We start from the raw sequence: 22,299 nt of genomic DNA, 5'->3' as shown, positions 1-22,299 counted from the left end.
TAACGGCTTTTAAAAACAAGGCTTCATTTCCATCTGGAAGCAACAAGGGGAAAAAGCAAGGGCTTTTCTGCCTGCTTGGTCTTTTTGACTTGACTTGTCCTTTGTCCTCACATTTTGCTATCACAGGAACTATTCCGAATCTAACTTGGGTTACTTTATTTATAGGTTTTCTATACACAAGCACTAAAGTCTCAAGCGGAAAAGGCAAGCCACCTCCTCCTACTGCATGCTTGGCACATGACTGGGTCTGGCGCTACTTTCCACCATCTCCTATCACAGTGGCGTAACTTCAGCAGAAGGATGCAAAGATATTCTAGTTCCTCACAAGCCTATGCACATCCTTTCACTGCCCCTTTTATTATTATGGAGGGGTGCCTCTCACACATTAGCTTTTCCCCTTATCTGTGTCACATTCCTTCATTTCCTAACCCTTTATTACTGCAGCCACTGTGTATCTGAATGCCATCTGTTTTCTACCTCAGTTTAAGCACCACTGGCCATGGTTAGGAGTAGGACAAAACAGCAGAGAGGTCCAACCATGAGGTAAAAAAACAACAAGTCAATTATATTAGTAAAATATAAATAGTGATATTTGAAGGTATGCCTGGTTCCTTAACCAGCTTCACTTCCTTAGAATTGCTTTAAATAAGAATGTTTACACTGTATGGTTACTGTCACTTTAAATGAAATAGCAAATACAACATAGGATTCCTTTAGTAATCGTGTGAGCTTGGTCCTACCTGTATTCAAACCCAAAGCTAATTTTCCCGATGCCCCTCTTCCTCATCAACAGAGCACACTTGCAGTCTTCATTCAAGTCCATGAACACTTCCCTGTTGAGTCTCTCAAGTTTTTTTCAGGACTTCTGCAGCCTTCCCCGCCCCCCCCCTGCCCAGAAACTGTTGTTACCTCAGTTTCTCCATAATGCTGCTGATTCTTGGGGGCAGAACTCTCCTGAATGCTGCCTCTCTTCCCCGCCATTCTTCTCCCACAGCTCTAGCCAGTGATTTCAGCTCTCGGATCCTCTCAGGTTTCACAAGTCACTCCGAGCCTCTCCTTAAGTCCCCAGGTGTCCACTGTGTGAGTCAACTTCCAGCGGATGAACAATAACCACACACACTTTCCCCCCTCCCTTCTTGACCAGATCCCAGCCTTTTATTCTCTCAGAAGGCCCCCACCTACCCCCAGCTAATAATTTCAATTTGGGTGGAATTCTGCAGCCTTACTGGCCTACAGCCAACCAACTAAAATTGAACAGATTCTGATGGTACGTGGGCCATATCCCCCAGTTGGACACATTGCAATAACTGCTTCTCAGCCTCCCTGCAGATACATGGCCTCTCCCGGCATAAACTCATCATGACAGTTCAGTTAAACTTCTACATTAACTATGATTAAATCCATTTATATACCCCCCCCCCAATGAACATTTTCACCTCAGATCAGAAGGGGATCTCACAAATACGCACCTCTGAAATGCAGAAGCACCCCCTTTCCAATTCTGCAATCAATAAACAACTCACAACCATAAAGGAATAGCTTAACCTTAGCAGTGGAGTCTATTTTTGCTAAGATTCCTCCTCCCCTTCAAAAAATAAAAATAAGAAAATGTCCAGACTTTGGCCTCAAGGTGATTGTATTCTCCTGCTGTGGGGTGATGGTGGATGGTTTTAAGGCAACTGCTGTTTTTATCAGCTTCTCAGCAGCTTATTTTGGATTGTTTTTCTGCAATAACCTACAACGTAATAAACCAAGTGTGTAAATATTCCTGGCAGCAAAATTGTCAGTATATAAATTGTGCCATATATAAATTGTCCTAATAGTTAGCCTGAAAGAAATAACTCTGAAGCAGTCTATGTTACATCAATATATTTATTGCCTTAGAGGTTGAACTCTTTTGTATACAGAAATCTAAATCCATCAAGCAAAAATAAATAAATAAACTGTACATTCATTTTTAGGTTTGTAGCAGCAATTTCTTCTCAGAAATAAAACAGGAAGACAGATTAAACAGCTTGCATGTTCCTTCCAGTCCGAAGTACTCTGGTGGGTACTTGCAACTAAACCAGGGTTTAGTTCAGAGTATTTTTGTGTGTATGATATGCCATATATCTATCCGTTCTGATCTGTTGAGTTGCAAAGCTAGAGAGCTAATGCCTGACAAAAAGGGTGTGTAATAGGTATTTTTACTGTATTATTTTTTACATTTTACATTATACAAAAAATGCAAACGTTACCCCTTTATTTACAAATGGGAACAGTCTCAGAGGGAAAATAGACACAGAAAGCAAAGGCATAGAAGAATCAAACCCAGTGATTGAGGCTAAAAGTATACCTGCACTACAAATTTAAATCAGTTTTGAGCCTGCTATGGTTTTTAAGCAAGGAACCTTGTGAACTGAAGTTCACTTTGAACTATGAAGTCACCAAACTACAGTTCCCAAGGTTCAGTGGGGAGACCAGGCCACTTAAACCAATTTGTAATGTAGTTCAGGTTCACTTATCTAAGCTTTAAACGCTGAAGCCGGGAATGTATCAGTACAGCAGTCAGCTGAAGAAATTCCTAACAATGCCAAGAGAGGTTGGACAAGTATTTCTGGTTGTTTGTTTCTCAGCCTAAAACTGATCTTACCAAGGAGATGATACTAGGATACAGCTGCACTTTGCTCTGAAGTAGTGAAAATCAAACATAATTGCGAAAGGAGCCTGGAGCGGCTTTCAGGGTCCCCCCCCCCTTCTCCTGAGGGAAAGCTTCAATCTTCTGAGAGAAAAGGGAAGAAACAGACTAGCTATGTTTGTACACAACCTGATCAAACTACTTTTCACTCTAAACGAATACAAGTCTGACAGAGTCTCAGGTGTACTAATCCTATTCCTTGTTGTGAAGCTAATAAAGCAGGCATCCAGAAACATGATAAGCCTTTTTCTCTTTCATGACAGGCTTTCACCTCTGACAGCCAAGAGCAATAGCTCTTTTCAGAGACATCTAAAAAGGGCTTGTATACATCAAGAGACAAGTTATTCACATTACTCCTCCACTAAAGTAGGCCTCTGACATCCATTTTGAGGAAGAGCTTCAACAAGGCACTGGTGTATTCCTAGCGCTGAATAGAAATGTAATTCTCTGCATCTTCATCCCCAACAGGAATTCTGTTGCAAACTGGGAAAACAGAATTAAAATATGTTTCTACCACTCCCAGAGTGTGCTTTGAGCTGCGTGGAATGAGTAACGAGTTTTGACACATAGCAGATTCTTACTGATGGAAGTGTAAATAGGCACTATTGAACTCATATTGAGACAAAAATTGTCAAAGCAATATAGGAATTATTTTCTCTCTCTGGGTATTTTCTCTCTTTACACAAAAATTCCCCCAATGGCAGCAAGTCTGCAGCAGGAAAAAGTTCGGCTTTGAGACCTCCATTCTGCCTGCCAATAACATAGTTGCAACCTTCAGAGCCGCACATACCTGCATTTGCAGGTTTGCCAACTCTTCACAAAAGTTGAAAAGCAAGGGAAAGGCTCAGTACATGTAATTTTCTTGCCGCAGTGATGGAACAAACACCACCTGCCACACAGTAACCGAGGGTTTAAATACCGAAACCTCTACATGGAAGTCTAAAAAAACAACCACTTTGCATATTTGTGGTAGTGTTCTACAGCTGAACATTTGTCACATCACTGGTATGGAAATGCTACAAACACCTGGGTACAGAGTTTTCAAATGTCATACTTGCTAAGTAAAATGTGGCCACACAGACCTTTTTGGTTTTGATTCTCCATAACTTGCTGTTTTCTTCTTTTTAATTGTTGGATTGAATTGGAGAGTTGTGTGTTTCATATCGATCAGGCAAGAAACTAACAGAAAAATCTGGAAGAAGAAAGCTGATGAAGAATATGAAAACGTCCCCCTTTCCAGACATTCGTGCCTTACTCATCAGGTCTATATAGTGGCTTTGTCTCAAATTTATGAAGTTACTATCTTTGGAAAGTGGGGGCACTTTACGTTTGACATCTACACTTTGCAACTTTAGAAACCAAGTGGCAAGACAGGATAGGAATTCTAGTGAGAAACTCAATTTCTTGCCAATAAATAAATCCATCCTGAGTTAATTTGCAAGGTGTGGGAAGGATAGTAAGATAGGCAGATATGCTTCCATAAGTACTACTTATACAAGGTGAATTGCAACTCCAAAACAACAGCTTGGAAATTAAGCTTAGCACCTTTGATCTAGAGGCTTCAAGTAACAATAGAAAAATGTGCAAGTCAGTAAGAGTCCGAAGATATTTTTAAGAATTCAAAAGAGAGTCTTGTGAAATTGACAGTGGATATGGGACCACAGACAAAGTTGTGAAAAGGATTCTGGAAGACAAAAGCAGCAGCAATTTAAACACTGAAGCATGAGGTAGTAAACTTACAGTGGCAGACTTATGAAAGTATTTGGCATTCCAAAGAATATGGATAAAGACCGGTGAAGAGAAAGATCATTCAGGAAAAAGCAAAAAACAAAATTTGATGGTCCACTTAAATTTGTATTTGGGAGCCTAAACTTAGCAAAGTAGAATGTGAAAGGGCAGGCATCTCAAGAACAGACATATGAAGCCTACCCATCCCCCAAAATAGAAAATGTGGGATATATATAAAGGGAGAGGTGTCTAGGTGAACTTTTTAAGTTAAAAGAAAACTCTCTGGAGCACAGAGTCAAGAAACTGTACTTTGAGGAGAAAAGAGCCACAGAGGAAGAATCAAGAACAGACACAAAACTCGTTAAATCCAACCACAAGAATCTCTTAGGATCATTTTTGTGATAGCCTTTGCAGCCAAAGGTGACTGGGAAAAGTCAAACTGGAAAGGGCAAAAGGTAGGCTGCTAAGGGAATTCAGAAACTAGTATTTCATGTCCCTGGGTTTCTTTTTGAAGCAAGGAGGGCGAAAGAGTGAAAAACATGTTTGTGACATGCATTTTAAATTGCAGCATGGCAAAGAATAACCAGGGGAAAATATAACATTTTGCATATTCCATTCCCACTCAATGGGGAAGCTACACATCAGGTCAAGAGGTTATGCTAAACATAGCAAATGGTGGGTGAACTCCAAGTTTGGCCCCTTTCCTTTCCTAGCTCTTGTACCTTTCTTTCAGACTGTCATCTTGAGCTGTACTAGGTTGACAATAAAATGGCTAATTCCTTGAACCTCACAATACTCAGGGTAGAACTTCACACAGTGGATCATTCCATGCTTCTTTTTCACAGAATTTGAAGCAGGCGGGCTGGGGGGCACAACCCCTTCTCCTCATGCTGTTTTCTCCACTGAAGATTGCTTTACTCTCCACTGAGGAAAGCTTTGGGACTCCCCAGGAAAAACAACATGAACAAAAAGGGTTAAGAAGCCCCTCTTCTCCACACTGGCCTTACTTTTCAAACTGCAGCCTCAGTTTTTGGGGGTGAGCATGACATTCAGAGCTCCTCCAAATTGGGACCACTTCACCAAATATTTTCTGAAGGGGAATAATTCAACAGAGGATTTGGGAGAGGGCTCATCATTAGCAGCAGCAGATTTCCTTCCTTCCTTCCTTCCTTCCTTCCTTCCTTCCTTTCTTTCTTTTTACAAAAAGATCCTGTGAATCCCACATGATGCCATGACTCTGCAAATTTCAAGGCACTGAGTGGGGGGGAAATGGTTGCCTCCAAACACAAAAGTTGGAACAATCACCTGCCCTCCCCACCTTGAAACTTAGGAGAGCCTACCCAGCCCATTTTGCAGCCCACAACTCGGCTGGAGAAATAAGAGGAAAGAAACTGAGCTCCACCCATGGATATTTTTTTTTAAGCCTGAAAAAATTATAATCACAAACTACATGCAATTGTCTCAGGGTTACTATCAATGGTGGAAAACGCCAATCATTAGAAGATTGCTAGGCTATTCTAGAAAATCAGAACTGACTTACAAAATGTAACCTATATGTTTTGAGTTAGAAATCTGTATTTTTGAGCTTAATAATTCTACAGAGACTTTTAAAATGCCTCCCAATACAATAGTGATTGCATTCCAACACAAGCTATGGCAGCAAAGTCCAGCTATTGGAGTGCTACATACACACACTCACTGTAAACAGAGGGCACTATTATACAGCACCATAAAATCTCTCTTGGCAGACACTTTATATATATGTATTGTTACAACATGTTGCACAGCTTCTTCTGATGATTACTGAATCATAAGGGGGGAAACAGTTAATAATACTGATTTTCTAAATAATCACCATGCATACTTTTCAGTAGTCTTAAAACATGCTTCTCAGGAACAATCAAACTAGCATTAGAGGCATGTCATTCAGAACCTAGAAGCAATCAGGACTACGCTTGCAGGTATCACAAGCAAATTATTCTCTTCAATCACCATCAGGGAAATCAGCCACTTCTATAATGTATAAATGTGCCTAAGCATAAAACACCATCTTCTCTATTTTAAGCAACTTATGTACATCACCTTAAGTCTTTACCGCTGCAACACACAAATGGATGAAATGAACAATAAAAAAAAACCTGGATTGCAATTTCTGGGTTGTTCCAACCCATTTTACAATACATACATTTAGACAAGCTCCAGGTAGAGAAGTTACATAGTTAGCTACATTCACTGTTTGCTGGTGGCGCGGGGTGGGTGGGGGGGAAGCAGGGGAAGATGGTTTTAAGAGCATAGGCTGTGTAAATACTGAAGAAAAGGCCAAATACTGCCTTTGATCACAAATGAGTTAGAGAGAAAAGGCATCCCATCAGCAAATAACCACTTGATTCAGTTTCCATTCCCTTTTTGTTCAAGACACAATCTTGGACACCAGAGGGCACTGTGATTCAACTCTGGAATACCTCCCCACCCATGCATGCTATTAGGAGGAGGGAGAGATGAGATCCAAACAAGTCCATACCTAAAGCCATTCCTCCTTTTCACACGCTCTGAATTCCATTGCCATTATTTATAAACGTGCTTTTCCATGATTTCAAATTACTAGCATTCCACAATGAAGTACCAAGGTCAATGGCATACTCTGCTTCTTTTGCAGCCACGTAGAAAAACAGAGCTACTTTTAGACCACATGGGTTTTTAATATACAGCAATACTTGCCCCACAAATTCTGGAAGTTGCACAGTTCAAGGACTTAGGAGATCTGTCTCTTTGTGGAGGCAGCAGTTTCCTTGGCCAAATTTTAGTCCAAACAAGCTGGTAGCTGGCTCAAGATGCTGCCTTCTTCCCTTTTAGTCAGAGGAAGAGAAGAAGTTACAAAACAATTCACAAAGTAGCATGCAGCTGCCACCACTGTTCATGCTGCTGGCTGAGTAATGGCAATCAGATCAATGGGCTAGATGAACAAGCAAGACATTCTCCCCCCGAATAAAAATCTGGTTTATGTGCCGTGTGAAAACTTGCTGGTAATCCACTTTGGGCCTCCGCTTTTTCCGTGATCGACCTCTTGTGCCACCTGCACTTGTCCCCTCTGTTTGGGAGATTCTGCCAGACAGCTCAATCTCTTTCCCATAAGTTCGAGGCAGGCTAGAGCTCCGTGTCCTCTCTTTGCTCGAGCGCTTCTTTGCCCCTCGTTCTTCTGACCTCCTCCGACCTGACTCGGACTTCCACCGAAGTGTCCTAGGATCACATGGAAGAGCTGGCAGATCAGCAGCCATCTTTGAAACGTCCTTTTTAACCAGGGACTCTTGCAGCTTGAGTCTGTCAAACAGCTACAGGGGGTGGGAGGAAACAAATATGTCATGAAAGCTGTCATCTCATTCTGTAATCTGAAAGCATATGGCCCACCATGGAGGGCCAAGCTAGAGAGTGGGTGTTTTTTGCAAGAGGAAAAATACACAGCAATGCTTTTCATGTACAGTACTTTCTGTTGGCTGGATAATACAAACTGTAAGCACTCTAATGCTAAGGAGATTACTTATTTGGCAGTTATGGAGTTATCCAGCTTCCACGTTTTCTGTGTGCATGACTAACGCACCTCACGCATGTACATATAGCAGATTTGGCTTTGTGACAAATGCCACTGCCATGACTTTGTACTGCTCTGGTAAATCCTGGGGCTAAAGCAATAGATCAATCTGATTTGAGCTGTAACCCCTCTGGGACAAGGACTGCATCATTTCAGTCTGTTGTGTGAATAGAGCCTAGTTCATTGCTGGTGCTGAATAAATGTCAAACAGTAAGCGGTACTAGTGGATACATTTTGCTGGATAAATCTGCTGACCACTGGTCATGAAGAGCAATGGCTAATGGAGAACTCACACATGGATGCTCATCATTTTAGGAAGCTGCCCATGTGAAAAGGCTATCAAGGGCATAACCATAGACAGAAGTTTCCTCTCCCTTTAACAGTGTTTCCCAAGGAAGCAGGTTGCAAAGCAACAAGTCCTAAGCCTTCAAGAACATGTGTAACAGTTGCAAGGGGGGGGGGGAATACACTGTCTGCCACCTATAACTGAAGCTTGCAAAACACATCCAGTATCAAATGTTTTTAATTATGTTTTGTAGATATTTATAGTTTGCTTTTATTGCGTTCCATATGTTGTAAGCCACCTTGTTAACATTTTATGAAAGAGTGGGTTAATGTTGCCAAGTGCGCCAAAAGATAAAGGTTTTGGAAAAAGAAATCTCTACCCTTGGCCAGCAACTTTATAAGTTCTTTACAAGGTAAGGGCTGGAAAGTGGGAACGGGGCCCACTTTTGCTGCTCTATCCATTTACCTAACATTAAGAAATGACCTAGAGCTACAGCTTAACCTTAAGTCTGTTTTGAAATAAAATACACCCTTAGTATGTGGGAAATTTAGCTTATAGGCTTAACTTTAGTGCACTTGCACCAGCCAACTACAAGGCTGGCCCAAGACATTTTGCTGTCTGAGGCAAAGAACAAGATGGTGTGTCCCCCCCCCCCCCCAATCGCATGTACAGAATCCAGGTGGAATGGAAATTAGCAGGCTAGCTTGGGTAGGCCATGGTGTGGCACACACAGCTCTCCCTTCCAACACCTTGCCACCATTCTCTTCTCCTCCATATCTGCTGCCTCACGCTGCCTACTCTGGCAACCTAAAAGCAACAAGACAGGCCAATAATTTGATTACAACACTTTATATGGCTACAAAATTGTATCTTCATTCAGAGTCAAGTGGCATACAATATATACAAGGTAACACCAACTAATGTGGCTGCAGATAATTTCCCAAAGTAGAGGATTTTTTCAATGATGTATCAAACAGAGAACGATTCAAGCTTGAGGCAACATGCCTTCCAAAATAAGTATAAAGTCCCAACCACAGCACGGATGCGCCTGGTTATATCCACGACTTATTCATATATTTAGCAGTGAACACGCTGAAAGAAGTTGATGCTCCAGAGGCAGTAGCAGGACTGTCCTTCCTGGATAACCGACTGTTATCTTTCTTCCTCAGCAAATAAGAGGTCCGAGAGGGTACATAGGTTACAATGGTCCAGCTTTCACTACTAATTAGTGACTTTGAATAAAGATACAATTTAGTAGCTATATAAAGTGTTATAATCAAATTATTAGCCTGTCGTGTTGCTTTCAGGTTGCCAGATTTTTCTGTCTGCAACACAGGGGATCTTTGCTGTCACACTGGCTGGCCCAGAACAACAGACAAGCAGGAGAATGGCTACTTACCCTGGTGAGAGTCAACTGTGGCTCTACATAGAAAGCTTTACCCAGCACAGGTTTTCGATACGTCTCATCTACGTCTGTCAGGGCCTAGGGCAAGGGAAGCAGAAAGAAAATATCAAGGCAGGCTGTGGCTGTACATGGCATTTTTGTAATGTAACTTTTAAGGCCTGGGTGCAGAGAATTAGGAATTAGCATTATCCAGCTTACACATTACTCCAATAATTTAATCCTTTCCGGGTTGTTGGTTTTTTATAAAGACACTGCTTACAATTATATTTTTTAAAAAGAAAAACGGAAGCAAGCACAAATTTAAACAGGATACCTGCAGAATTACAATTACAAAATGTTTGCACATTTCTTTTCATCTTCTCCTTAGCCCTTTTCAGAAGTACTTTGCATGACTGACTGCCCCACCCCTAATATCCCCAGGGGCTCCACGCTTCCAAGTTCCCGGGTTCAGTACAAGAGGAGTCTGTGCACATAGACTTCTCCACATGAACGAAAGCCCTATGCATTGGGGCTCCTCCTTTTGAACTTCTGCCAAAGATGAAGAGGTTGGGGGGGGGGCTGTGTTAGAGGGCGCAGCCACTTGCCTCTTGCCCTTCCCTATTCTTCTTAAGGTCCAGTCAGTTTGGTTAGGATTCTGGCCTGGTGATGCAAATAAAACTTTTTCTCTGATTCTGTATCAAGTTTTGTGCTTACACTTGCAGCTAGCACTCTAGACGCGTGGCACATTCAGCTCGTGTCTTAATTCTGACTCGTCAGCATCCAGTTTGAACTAAACTAAAAAGCCCTTGCAGAGTTAGCATAACACGGAAGGAACCTTAACAAAAAGATGACAAACTGCTGTGCATGTGGGAGAGAGGTCAAGAGAATGACGGGGGGGACGGGGACCTTAATGCCAGACGACTTGGGGTTCCATTGAAACAGATGACTACTAGGGCTTTTGTTGCATATTTTAGGGAGATTTCTGCTTTCACCCATACATTTTATGCATGTCTTTCACTTAGCAACCATAACATGTAACAAGAAAGTAAAGGAGGTGGGAAAGATCTTGCAGGGGGGGGATGGGGGGCATAAAACAAGAGAGAGAAGGAGGAAGGTAAGTGAGAACAATCTAATACAATTAGCTCAGCTTGTGTTAACCGAAGACAAGACTCTGAAGAAACACTCTCTGGTCAACAGGGTGCAGGACTGTTCCACTGATGAAGCCTTGCCTTGAACTGACCAGATAAGAGCCAAGACTCACTTTTACCTGAAAACTAGAGGATCGTCCTTACCCCTATGCTGAACATGCCATCTGGTTGAAGTAACCCTTTGCCAATTGGTAATTAGCTGTAAAATCATAGAAAGGGGGTGACAATCCTTACCATATTCCAGAACTTGTCAAATGCAACCAAGAACCCACTGCAGACTCCACGAAGTCCTTTGAAAGTTCGGACGTGGACGTTGACTTTTACACCATCACGCACACATCGGTGAAGCTCCCCAAGCGGACTGCCTTCGTGAACTAGAATAAATGTAAACTGCCATTACTTTTTACTGAAACAAATGCCATGGAGAATAAAACAAAACCATTCACTGTTTTAACTCAAAGCATTACAGTGAACTCTGCTTAGGGGAAATGTCACAAATTTATACACTCATACCAAGTATCCACTCAGCTGAAATGTCTTAACTAGATTCCTGTACAGCAGGAATAGGAAAGCTTTAGCCCTCCCATTGTCCTCAGCCATTAGCCATCCTGGCTGAGTCTGATGGAAGTTGAGAGTCCAACTACATCTGAAGGGTCATAGGTTCCCCATCCTTACTCTAGTCTACAACCTGCTTTGGGGAAGATCTAAGAAACAAATTTGCCCTCTTTGCACCAATACTACTTTTCACTTTTGCCATGATATAAGAAGTTAGTCTTTAAAGTGACATGTCTGAATGCAGTTAAGGAATAACAAATTTAGCTACGCTTTATAACACTACTGAAGGCTTCAGTTTTCTTATGTCATAGTAACAACATACAGTGGTACCTCAGGTTACAAACACTTCGGGTTACAAACTCTGCTAACCCAAAAGTAGTTGCTCTGGGTTGTGAACTCTGCCCCAGGATGAGAACGGAAATTGCGCGCCGGCAGCGGGAGGCCCCATTAGCGAAAGCGCGCCTTAAGAACGGTTTCAGGTTACAAACGGACCTCCGAAACAAATTAAGTTCGTAAACTGAGGTACCACTGTATAAGCAAAATTGGTCAACCTCACCTAGCTATTAAGATTTACAACCCACAAAATCCCAGTAAGTAATATAAAGTGGAACTCAGGCTTATTTAAATCAGAACCAGTGTCTGCAAGGTCAGTCTTGTCTTACTCTGAACACTGAGCTCCATGGGCTCAAAGCGTAAGACTTGCAGAAAATGACCAAGGTTTCACAACTCTTGCACATATCAGTTTGTTCTTTAGTCCTGTGTGTTTTCGGGAATGCTTATCTGTGGAAAATTTTGCTAATAAAGCACTCTGATCCTATCCTAATGGCACTGAATGGCCTATTCAACCTCTTATCAATCATATCCAGCTGGCATAGTTCCCTAACCCTATCACCACCAAATACAAAGAGATGCTTCTACACTCTGATGATGAATTCTCCAGAGGAGGAAAAACCCTGTGTTAGATTTGTCTCTGCAGCGCATAACCATTCTGTGAACATCAAAAACTATTATGCTCTGCATGTAGCTATTATTTTTCTGTGGCTTAAAAGCAATGCAGATGCATTGTCAATCATTTGTGCAGTCTAGGAGGCCATAATTACATCCCTAATAGTTCAAAATGGATTTTTTCCCCAATGTAAAGTATGTGTTTAATACCCAAATTCTAAAGGATAATTAAAAGGCTACTGGAGGTTGTCACCATACAACATAAACGTTTTTAGTAGATAATCACTGCCTCTGTAACAAAGTGCCAATCATCAGCATGGTTCCAGTGGCTTAATTTATACAAGAAAATGATCTGTACCCCATAGTTTGATGGGCAACTATAAGCACACATAGTAGTCACTTGCCTTAATGGGACTACAAGACCGGCAACAAAAACGTATCAGAACATGTTTAAAGAGCTGCAGTGGCTACTGGTCTATTTCTGGATTCAGTATAAAATGTTTACTTTTAACCTTTAAACAGTGGCGTAGCGTGGGTTGTCAGCACCCGGGGCAAGGCAAGTAATTTGCGCCCCCTAACCCGTGGATTTGCGCCCCCTAACCCTAACCCCCAGATGTTGCGCCCGGTGCGGCCGGCCCCCCCTGCACCCCCCACGCTACGCCACTGCCTTTAAAGCCCTAAACAGTCTGGGAGCCTGGGACCTGGCCATCTAAATAATGGCATTCTTTAAAATCAGCCTCAAAGGCCCTTCTCCATGGACATCTGTCTTTGGAGGGTAAGTGACTGGCTACAAGGGGGAAGGTCTTTTCAGTGGTAACACCCAAATTTTGGTCACCCCCGCTAGACAAATATGCAAACGCATCAGGTCAAGTTCATCCTGCTTACGACTCTTTTAAATGCCTGTTATTTTAATGGCTTCCCCTGGTGTTTTTTATGGCTTTTTCTGATGCTTTCATAGTTAGCTTAAATGTGTGTGTGTGTGTGTGTGTGTGTGTGTGTGTGTGTAAGTGGCAGTAAGGTATGAAAAATGCCTTCTAAGTAAAACACACACAGAGAGAGATTCAAATAATCCTAAATAGAAAGCAAAAAAACATGTTAGTACTACAGTCATACCTTGGTTTTCGAACAGCTTAGTGCTCTAATGTTTTGGCTCCCAAACACCACAAACCTGGAAGTGACTGTTCCGGTCTGTGAATTATTTTTGGAAGCCAAACATCCAATGGAGCTTCCATGGCTTTCAACTGAGTACAGAAAGCCACAGCTTGGTTTTCGAATGTTTTCAGAAGTCAAATGGACTTCCGGAACGGATTCTGTTTGAGAACCAAGGTACGAATGTATTCTATGAACTCTTGCGCAAACAATAGGAGTCTGCACACACTGCAGGACCAACATGGTTCAGGGTGTTAAATTACAGCTCAAGAAACATAGGGAGGACACAGGCTGTGATATATAAACACCAAAAAGCCATATAAAAGTCTTAAGAGGAGTTCACACAAACACAATAGCTCCTCTAGATTGTGGATAATTTTTATTGTGCAACACTCTTCTGCTGTGTCAAGAACAGCCCTCCCATGAGTGGAACAAACTTTCTGCATCTCTGTATCCAAGCCATTCACACATAAGCCAGTGTAGTAACAACGTAGCTTATCTAGCATTCTTCGTCTTGCACACCAAATCTTCTGGATAAGCAAACTATGTAAATATGAATGCCAGACATGTAAACATAAAAGCCAGATATCCAACAGAGTGGGACAGTACTAATGCCTTATTTATGCTTATAACAAGGCAAAAAACCCTGACTATAAAAAATTAAATGATGACACTGACAGCTCTGATTATAGCCTGTTACAAACTGGCATGCATACTGGACTTGTCCTCACAAAATATCAACTCAAAACTAATGTTTCCATTAGTAAGTGAAATTGATCAAGAGAGTGACCCTGAAAGATGGCAAGATTCGAAGCAGGGTAGCCAACATGGTGCTCACTCCATATGCTTAGGGCTACAATTTCCACCATTCCTGATGACTGACCAAGGCTGGAGCTAATGGGAACTGTAGCCTTAAACATCTGGCGGGAACCACGTTGGCTACTCCGGGATTTAGGATCTTTACAAATATTACAGTCCTTTTGGGATATAAACAGTATCAGTTTCCCTGCTCCAGCAATCCCCATCCAGGCGCTAAGGTTAGGATCACTTTACAGCATGGAGCTAGGTCACAGGATTGCAGATCTTCACTCCATATCCCTTATGGCTCCTCTAAGCAGCGTAGAGACCCACTACTCACAGCATGACGACTGAGCCCCAAGCAACAATGGCTTCTAAACTTTATGTGCCAGGGAATAATTACTCACCATAGGAAGACCCTTTCTGGCACTATCGCTTTCTGGTTCTCCAGCTCTATCCATGTGCTGTAAAGACTTTTGGGGAGCTGAAGAATCAGCATAATCTCTTCTCTATCTTAACAGCTAAACAGCTATATTTTTATGCATGGGAGAGACCACACTATTATTTGGGTTCTTCAATCATTCTTTGGTCTTTCACAAAAGCAGAGAAAATAATTGTTATTCAAGGCTTAAAAACAAGAAAGGAATTTAAGATCTCTTCCCATGCAGATTATGTAGCTTTATCACTCTTGGAGCCTGTGAAGTTTCAGAGTTTTATTAAGGTTTATTAACTCTGTAATGCTTCCAGCTACAGAATCAATGAATCCAAATCAGACTTTTTGCAGCTTAACGAAGGATCAGAAAGAGGCTGAGCACAAGAATTCTGTGATATTCTATAGTCTGAGTTTAAGAAGCTACAACTAATCTTGGTACTTTCTTGGTAAATCCTTTTTTTAATTAGTAATCAACTGATTACTGGTTTTTTTTATCAGTAATCAACAAAATTAAATATGATTTTCAGAAAAGGGGCACATGTATTTTCTGGCTAGGAAGGATTGCCTCTACCAAACAACCTATATGTATCTATCGCCAATCATACTGGAGAAAACAAAAGCAAAATAAAGAAGTAACACGTCCTTTAAATAGCATGGCTAGATCCATGGGCATCAATGAGTTAAGTCTGCATAGAATAAGCTCTGCAATAGTAGATTGCTGTAACATAAACTGGCATGAACACTACAGGTAAACCTATCTTGTACATTGAAAAGCTTGGGCAGATGCTCCACTCAAACAACTATAGAAGGTCAATATTTTGTCAGGATAACGCCAATGTAGACAGCATGTCGTCAATGCTGCTGCCCATGGTTATATATGCTCAGTTTATTATTTACTTGTTGGATATGGAAACAGAACACATATTTGTTCCTAAAAGCAAGTGGCTAGCAATCCAAAGTGAGTTAGGAAAGAAGATTAGAGGTTTTATGGTACAACAACATCTGGGCCACATACCAAGTCAGCATGTAAGAAAACCTTAAAGACAATGGAAATTTGTAATTTAAGGCCAAACTACATTAGACTACAACAGTCTTTGGGGGGGTAGGTGGAATAGGCTGTATGCCTGAGACATGATAAAATAACAACTTGAAAAAAACTCCTCTCTCCTCTTTTTGTTCACAAAGTCTCTATAACTGCTTTTTGGCCCTAAGGTTCCCAAAGCAGTGAACATAGTTATCACTTTACATTTGGTTAGGAATCACCATCTATTTGCAATTTAAGTGCAATTTACTAGCCAACCTTTTCAACTCTTTAGCCTGAAAAATGGAAACTCATCGCATCAATAACAAACAACACTGTACTTGTTCAATTAAGACTTGAGATCTAATTACTGTATTAAGATGCATGTAAACTTTATTTCTGACAGTCTTTTGGCTCTCAGTACGGGTATTCCAAACCATAATGGAAATCACGATCCCACTGAAATAAGTGGGAGTTTTGCAAAAGGATTTCGTGCATAATCTCAGAACAATCATCATCACACTTCAAGCTGTGATTCACTTGCCTATCATCATGTTATCACGAGTCGCTGCACTATATTTATAACCCTAGGACGGATAGTTAAGAACCTAGATTATAACAATGTAAAGGACATACCGTTGTTATAACTAGCGGGACATATTGCTGTTTTATCTAGGACAGTGGCATTTTTCAGAAGCAAAAGAGCCTTTTCTCAAAGGCTAGTCTCTCCTTGAATCGATACTGTAAGTAGAAAATAAGCAAGAGGAGTGAGGGATAACCAACAGACCCCCTGTCTGCCACCAAATGCAGGGCTTCTGCTTTGTATTATACATGTCAAGCCACAGAATGTGGAAAAAAACCATGTGTTTGATATGGGGGCACAGCAAGCTGCAGAAAGTACCTGACTGGTTACATCTCCCGGCAGGAGACTTGTGTCTTCACTTCATGCTGTCTCTGAGCTGAGGTCCCTAAGATGCAGTCACTCTTGCTGTGCAACTGAACAGAGTACCTGACCTTTGATGTCTAAATCAACCTGTCCAGTAGGCAACCTCCTGGGGCCCACCTGCCAGCAGTAGGTGGGGCCAGAAGCAAAAGTGGGTGGAGCAATGAATCTGAGTATTACCTTTGTGCTATACAACACACCCTTCTCTCTCTTACACCCAGGCAAGCAGGAGGCATTATAGAAGTTCAACGACACAGCCAAACCAATGAAAAACATCCAAGGAGGATGTGAAGCAGAGCTATTGAGGGGTGTATCTGAGGAGAGCCCAGAGGGCCTGGCAGAAAGGTCTAGAGGGCCGTATAGGCCCCTGAACCTGAGCTTTCCATCCCTGCTCTGACCAGTACCAGGCCTAATATCCACCATGGACAACATCCCTAAGGCAATACACCTCAACATTTCATGCATCCCAATACCCTTAGCAACTGTTCTGGCCAGAGTGTTCCCCAAGGCCATGGAAAGTTCTCTCACCCTTGTTACTCAACAATACGGTTATGCAGACACGTATTTCAAAATGTTCCTTGCATGTTGTTACTCAACCTGAAGGAATATACTGAACTAAATGTCCACACGTCCAGTTATGAACAACATTTATGACCCATTTTCAATCAGCCTAATGTCAATTACATTTAAGCCAGCATGGTGTGGTGGTTACACTGTTTGAGGGGATCCGGGTTCATATTCCCCTTCAGCTATGAGGCTCCCTGCATGGCCTTGGCCCAGTTAGTCACTATCTCTCAGGGTTGTTTCAAGAATAAAATAGGGAGTACAGCCACATGCACCATCTTGTGATCCTCGGAGGAAAGGCAGGATATAAATGTAGTATATGAGCAAGTAAATTCCACATCAGACCAAGAGGTCATATTTCCTAACACCAATAATCTTAACATGTTTTTACACCTTAATCTCTTATCAAAGCACCTACCTTCCCCCACATTGAAGAGCTTCTCCAGAACTCCCTCTTTATTCAGTTCTCCCTCTTGCCCACACCCATGATCTCTTGCCTCAAAATATATCCTATTTTTATCACTCCAAACACTTCACCCCCTCTCTACAGCCTACACACACCCAAATCAAGAAAACACATTCTTCCCACAATGAAGCCACAATTTTTTATTTATTTTTTTGGCCATGCTTTCGGCTCTTAATTATCTATGGTCTCATACAGATGGAGTTTTAATCGTGCCTTTTGAAAATAGCAATATCTTTTAGATTCCCCCCCCCCCTTTTTTGGCCAGTTTCAATGCAGGTGGTCTTTCATATATTGCCAGTCATTTTGAGTTACGTACTCTGCCTAAAAAAGCAACCAATGAATTTAATAAGAAAATAATCGCAACAACAACAAATACCCAGCCAGAACTCCGGAATGCACATGTGTTTTAAAACGTATGTTTCACAACACCAAATGGTGTCTTTTTAAACACTGCAATAGCAGCACAGGCTAGTGCCAACTAACACATAAAGAAATCAGCGTGCTATGCAGATTTTTATTTCTGCGGTTTTGCCTGTATGTACACAGTGTCGTGTGCCAAGACCATGCAACACGTACACATGTGGGTCTAAGCCAAGCCAACACATGGGGGACGTGGTGGGCCACAGGAGTGTGTACTTGTCACATCCATAAAACTGTAAAATGTTACCAGCCAGTGACCCATTTTCAACGTCGAGGCTCCATCCCCGGAATGCCTTTTCCAGTCACAAGAAAGGGCTGCCTCTGAGCATACGCAGAGTGCATTTCCCTCCCTTGTCGACCAGCGACTTATAGAAGTTCACAGCATATACTCCTCTTCAGAAACAAGCCAGCCCAGCTCCCCTTACCGGGCATCCTGGTGAGCACGTTGCGAGGCGCCCTCCTGCCCCGCTGCTGCCTGGCCCGCTCGGCCTCTTCTCGCTCGGGCTCCTTGGCCACCATGAGGCTGCGGAGACGCTGGATGCGCTCGGGGTCGGCGGGGGCCCGGGCGCCTCGGCTCCGGGTGCGGGTCCCCGCAGGGCGGCTACCGCGGCCGGCGGCCCCTCGCTGACGTCCCGGAGCGCGGAGCAGGCCGCGCTGGAAGCTCTCGTACTCGGCCAGGTTGTTGAAGTGCGGCGCGGCCGGGTAAGGCAGCGGCGTGCGCTCCGAGTAGAGCGCCAGCAGAGGGTCGAAGCGCGGCGAACTCACGTCCAGGCGCCCGGGGCTGGGCGAGCGCTCCGAGGTGCTGCGGCCGCCCGAGCGGCGGCGGCGCCGGCGCCTGGGCCCGGCGCCGGCCTCCTCCGCCTCCTCCATGACTCCCTGGCCCTGCGGGGAAGGGATCCGCCCGCAGCTCCTCGCTCTCGCCGCTAAGGGCCGCCCCAGCACCACAGGCGTCTTCCCGCCTTTCTTAGCGCCGCTTGGCGCTCTCGGAAGACAGCCAGGAGCGAGATTCCCAGCACCTGCGCTTTTGGCTAGCGACCGCCTTTGGGCTTTTCATCCATCGGCTGCCCTAGGAAGTCGTAGCTGCAGCTGGTTGCCGCTTGTCCCCCACCGTGCTGGCCGACGCAGGCAACATTATTCCCTCGCTTCTCCCTCCTTACTCGGCGTTAGTTAATCCGAAGTAACGCCCGACACCCCATCGCGCGTTTAATACTTCCTGCAGTGTCCATGATTCCCGTAGAAAAGCTGCATTGGCTGGCCGGATTTGCACGGTTCTCTCTGCAGATCTTCCTCAGAAGTGGCGTTTAACGCCTATGCAATAATATATGGCAAGTCTTACGTTGTGCGAAAAAAAAATTGCGCTAACATTTCTTAGAATCCGCAGTAAGCCCAAGTGAAGTGCCCAGAAGCGGAAAATCGCACTTCGAACGCGGCGTTGCTGCTCAAGAGTAGCAGGATTTCAAGGTGGAACCTAACCAAGTTCATATGAAATAATCTTAAATACGAGCTGCTACAGCATACTCTTTTGTCGCTTATAGCAACCATTCTCTTTGCAGAGGTGGAAAACAATGGGACCTCTTCTATATAATTCATAGTCAAGAGATTGACAAAATTCAGGGAGCCATCTGGCACACCCACGCCTGGCATTTAAAAGTGTATATGGTATGTTAAGAATAGCAGGTATTTAACACCTACGTTTTCTATTTTTAAATCATTATTTCATTTCATTTTTTAAATAAAAGGGTCGATTCATATATTGAAGGGTATCAACTGGAGGTACGGGGTGGGGATCACCTTGTTGAAGCTAAACAGATCCTCAGGGAATCAAACATACACCACCCTGAGTTCAGTGATGTAAGAAAGGTGGCATATAAAACTAAGAAAAGGAAATAAAATACTTGCACTGGTCAAGGATCCTGTGTGAACAGCAGGTCATGAGCCCCAATACCACACTGAAACCTCAGCCAGTATTCCATTTATTTTTATGACAACTTTGCTATGTTTGTAATTATGTAAATCTTTTCATATTGTAAGCTGCCTTGAGCATTGTTTTAACTGTGGAAAGGCAGCATACAAATAAAATGATGATTGGTTGGTTGGACACAAGATGAATGGTGGGAGGAACCAGCTGGGCAACCACCAAGGGAGGAAGGAGGAAGGGTCAGAACTCAGGCAGTGGTGGTGGGATAGTAAGTGGTCATGGAGGAGGAGAAACTAGGAAGATGAGGAGTCAGAAGCTGATGGGGTAACAGAGCTCAGTGAGCTGGGAGAGTCTGTGTCAGAGAGAAGTCAAGAATCAGAGGCAGAAGCTGAAGCTGGCAAGTGGGAGGAGGGAGGGTCAAGAGGCAGAGGTGAGTCAGGCTAGTGAAGAGTCACAGTTGTCTCTCCCTCCTGCTGCAGCAAGCTCCAGCCACCCTTACTACCAGAACCAGGAGAGGGATAAAACGGGTGGAGCAAAGATAGGCTGCACGCAGACACAGTCTCAGATTGCTTGCAAGAAGCCAGAGAGGAAGAGACAGACAGCTGTGGAGAGATGGGGATTTTTAGTCTCAGCAACTGATTCAGGGCATGAGCTGCTGTGCTCATTAGGCCTGAAACCCAGCCAGGTCTATGAAGATCTTATTTCTCTAGTAAAGAGTTAACTCCAGTGTTGAACTGTGATTTACTGATGGGCGTGCTTCGTGACAGCCAGACATTTGTTGATTGATTTGGAGCAGAGAGCATACTACAGGATTGTGGAAGCTACTTTGTGTTTTACTAGTACCCTGCAATCAACCAAATGGGGTACAGTACAAAATATATACATTAGAATTAAAGGATAGATTGCCTCTGTATAGCTACTGAGTACAGTAGGAGCATCAGAATTCAGCTGAGCTTCGGGTCCTTCACTCAAATCTGTTCCTGAGTACCTCAAACTCTCTTCATTTCAGCTTTCTAAATTAGAGATTTAGGGGAAGGTTATTGTTGTATACATTAATTGGGAGTTGGACTTCCTTGATCAAACCACCCAGATACTCTGCCCACCCATGATGGAGAGAAAGTAGAACATGGAAGCCTTGAAGTCAAAGATCTATTTGCATGTTTGCAAGGATATTTGTATGTATGATAGGTAGCAGAGTGCACCAGTGATAGAGAATTGACTTATATGATTCCTGAACTATACAAGAGAATTATTCCATAAATCAATGCAAAATTTTATTAACATTACAGCAATAATTTAAACACATATTGCTTGGAAGGTTGTTTTTCTTAATGATTAACCTAACTATAGCAATGAAGATGTCCACCATTTTAGATAAATTGGTTGATTATTATCTCTTTTTCAAAGAGGCTTTAAGGGACCTGGTCTTCTTTAAAAGATAATGCAGGAAAGGCAGAGAGTGAGGAATGGAATGACATTAACAAAATATTCCACATAAAACCCTTTTGTCATTATCTCCCAGCATGTATCATTCCAGTCTCTGCATAGTCAGAGAAAGTATCACATACACTCCAACCCCCCCCCCCACCTCGGAACAGGTCTTATTACTTCACAGGTCCGGCACAAAGAATGCAGAAGCGCAACACAAACTTTTTTTTGAAGAGTAAAGAACTTCCAGTAAGTTGATTGCCACAATCCTCAACAGCAGGAACTGGATAGTTTCTCAGGCAGCAGAAAATTGAGAGCATGACCTACAAACATATCCTGTTGTGATGCCCCCCTTATTCAATAAGTTTATTATTCCAGTTTGGTCACCCGAGACCTTCTCTAATAATCAGTAAAGCAGCAAGGAGAGAGTCCAAACAATAAATGTATGATTACGGAGGGAAATTATGTTTCCATAGCTTTCAAAAAAGCCATAACTAATTTACACTTGAGAGAAGACTTCCTAATTAGTTTCAGCCATTTGCTAGGGTATTTTGTTTATCACTCATATAATCCAGAGACATTAGCAACTAGGATAATTTGTAACTTGGCTCCCTGATGATAGAACTTAATTTGAAGCTGGAGTTTAAATGTTTTCAGTTTTAAACGGGCAGCTCAAAATCTCATGGGACTTGTATCAGTAGAGTGCCTTTGAGGGCCATAGCCTAAATTAAAGGCATTCCTTTTCAAGTAAAAAGTTTATCAACCTGACAATGATATTATTGTAAGGCACCTCAAAATTTTGATGGGAAAACATACACATCTATGAAACTATAAAAATGAATACAAGCAC

General features: G+C 42.7%; 1 protein-coding gene across 1 annotated transcript; it reads right to left on the bottom strand.

Annotated features, from left to right (window-relative positions):
* Window positions 1-1,854: 1,854 nt before the first annotated feature.
* Window positions 1,855-20,225, bottom strand: LSM11 (LSM11, U7 small nuclear RNA associated). Its single transcript, XM_083487014.1, is given in 6 exon segments — window positions 1,855-7,734; window positions 9,677-9,760; window positions 11,044-11,183; window positions 18,529-18,660; window positions 18,663-18,715; window positions 18,717-20,225. Coding segments are annotated over 6 exon segments (1,050 nt in total). The 5' UTR covers window positions 18,974-20,225; the 3' UTR covers window positions 1,855-7,350.
* Between the last annotated feature and the right edge of the window lie 2,074 nt (window positions 20,226-22,299).

The sequence above is a fragment of the Podarcis liolepis genome, assembly GCF_965112155.1.
Source record: "Podarcis liolepis genome assembly, chromosome: 2".
NCBI classification, from domain to species: Eukaryota; Metazoa; Chordata; class Lepidosauria; order Squamata; family Lacertidae; genus Podarcis; species Podarcis liolepis.
Note: the sequence above shows the minus strand (reverse complement) of the source record. Positions and strands in the feature narration are given on the sequence as shown.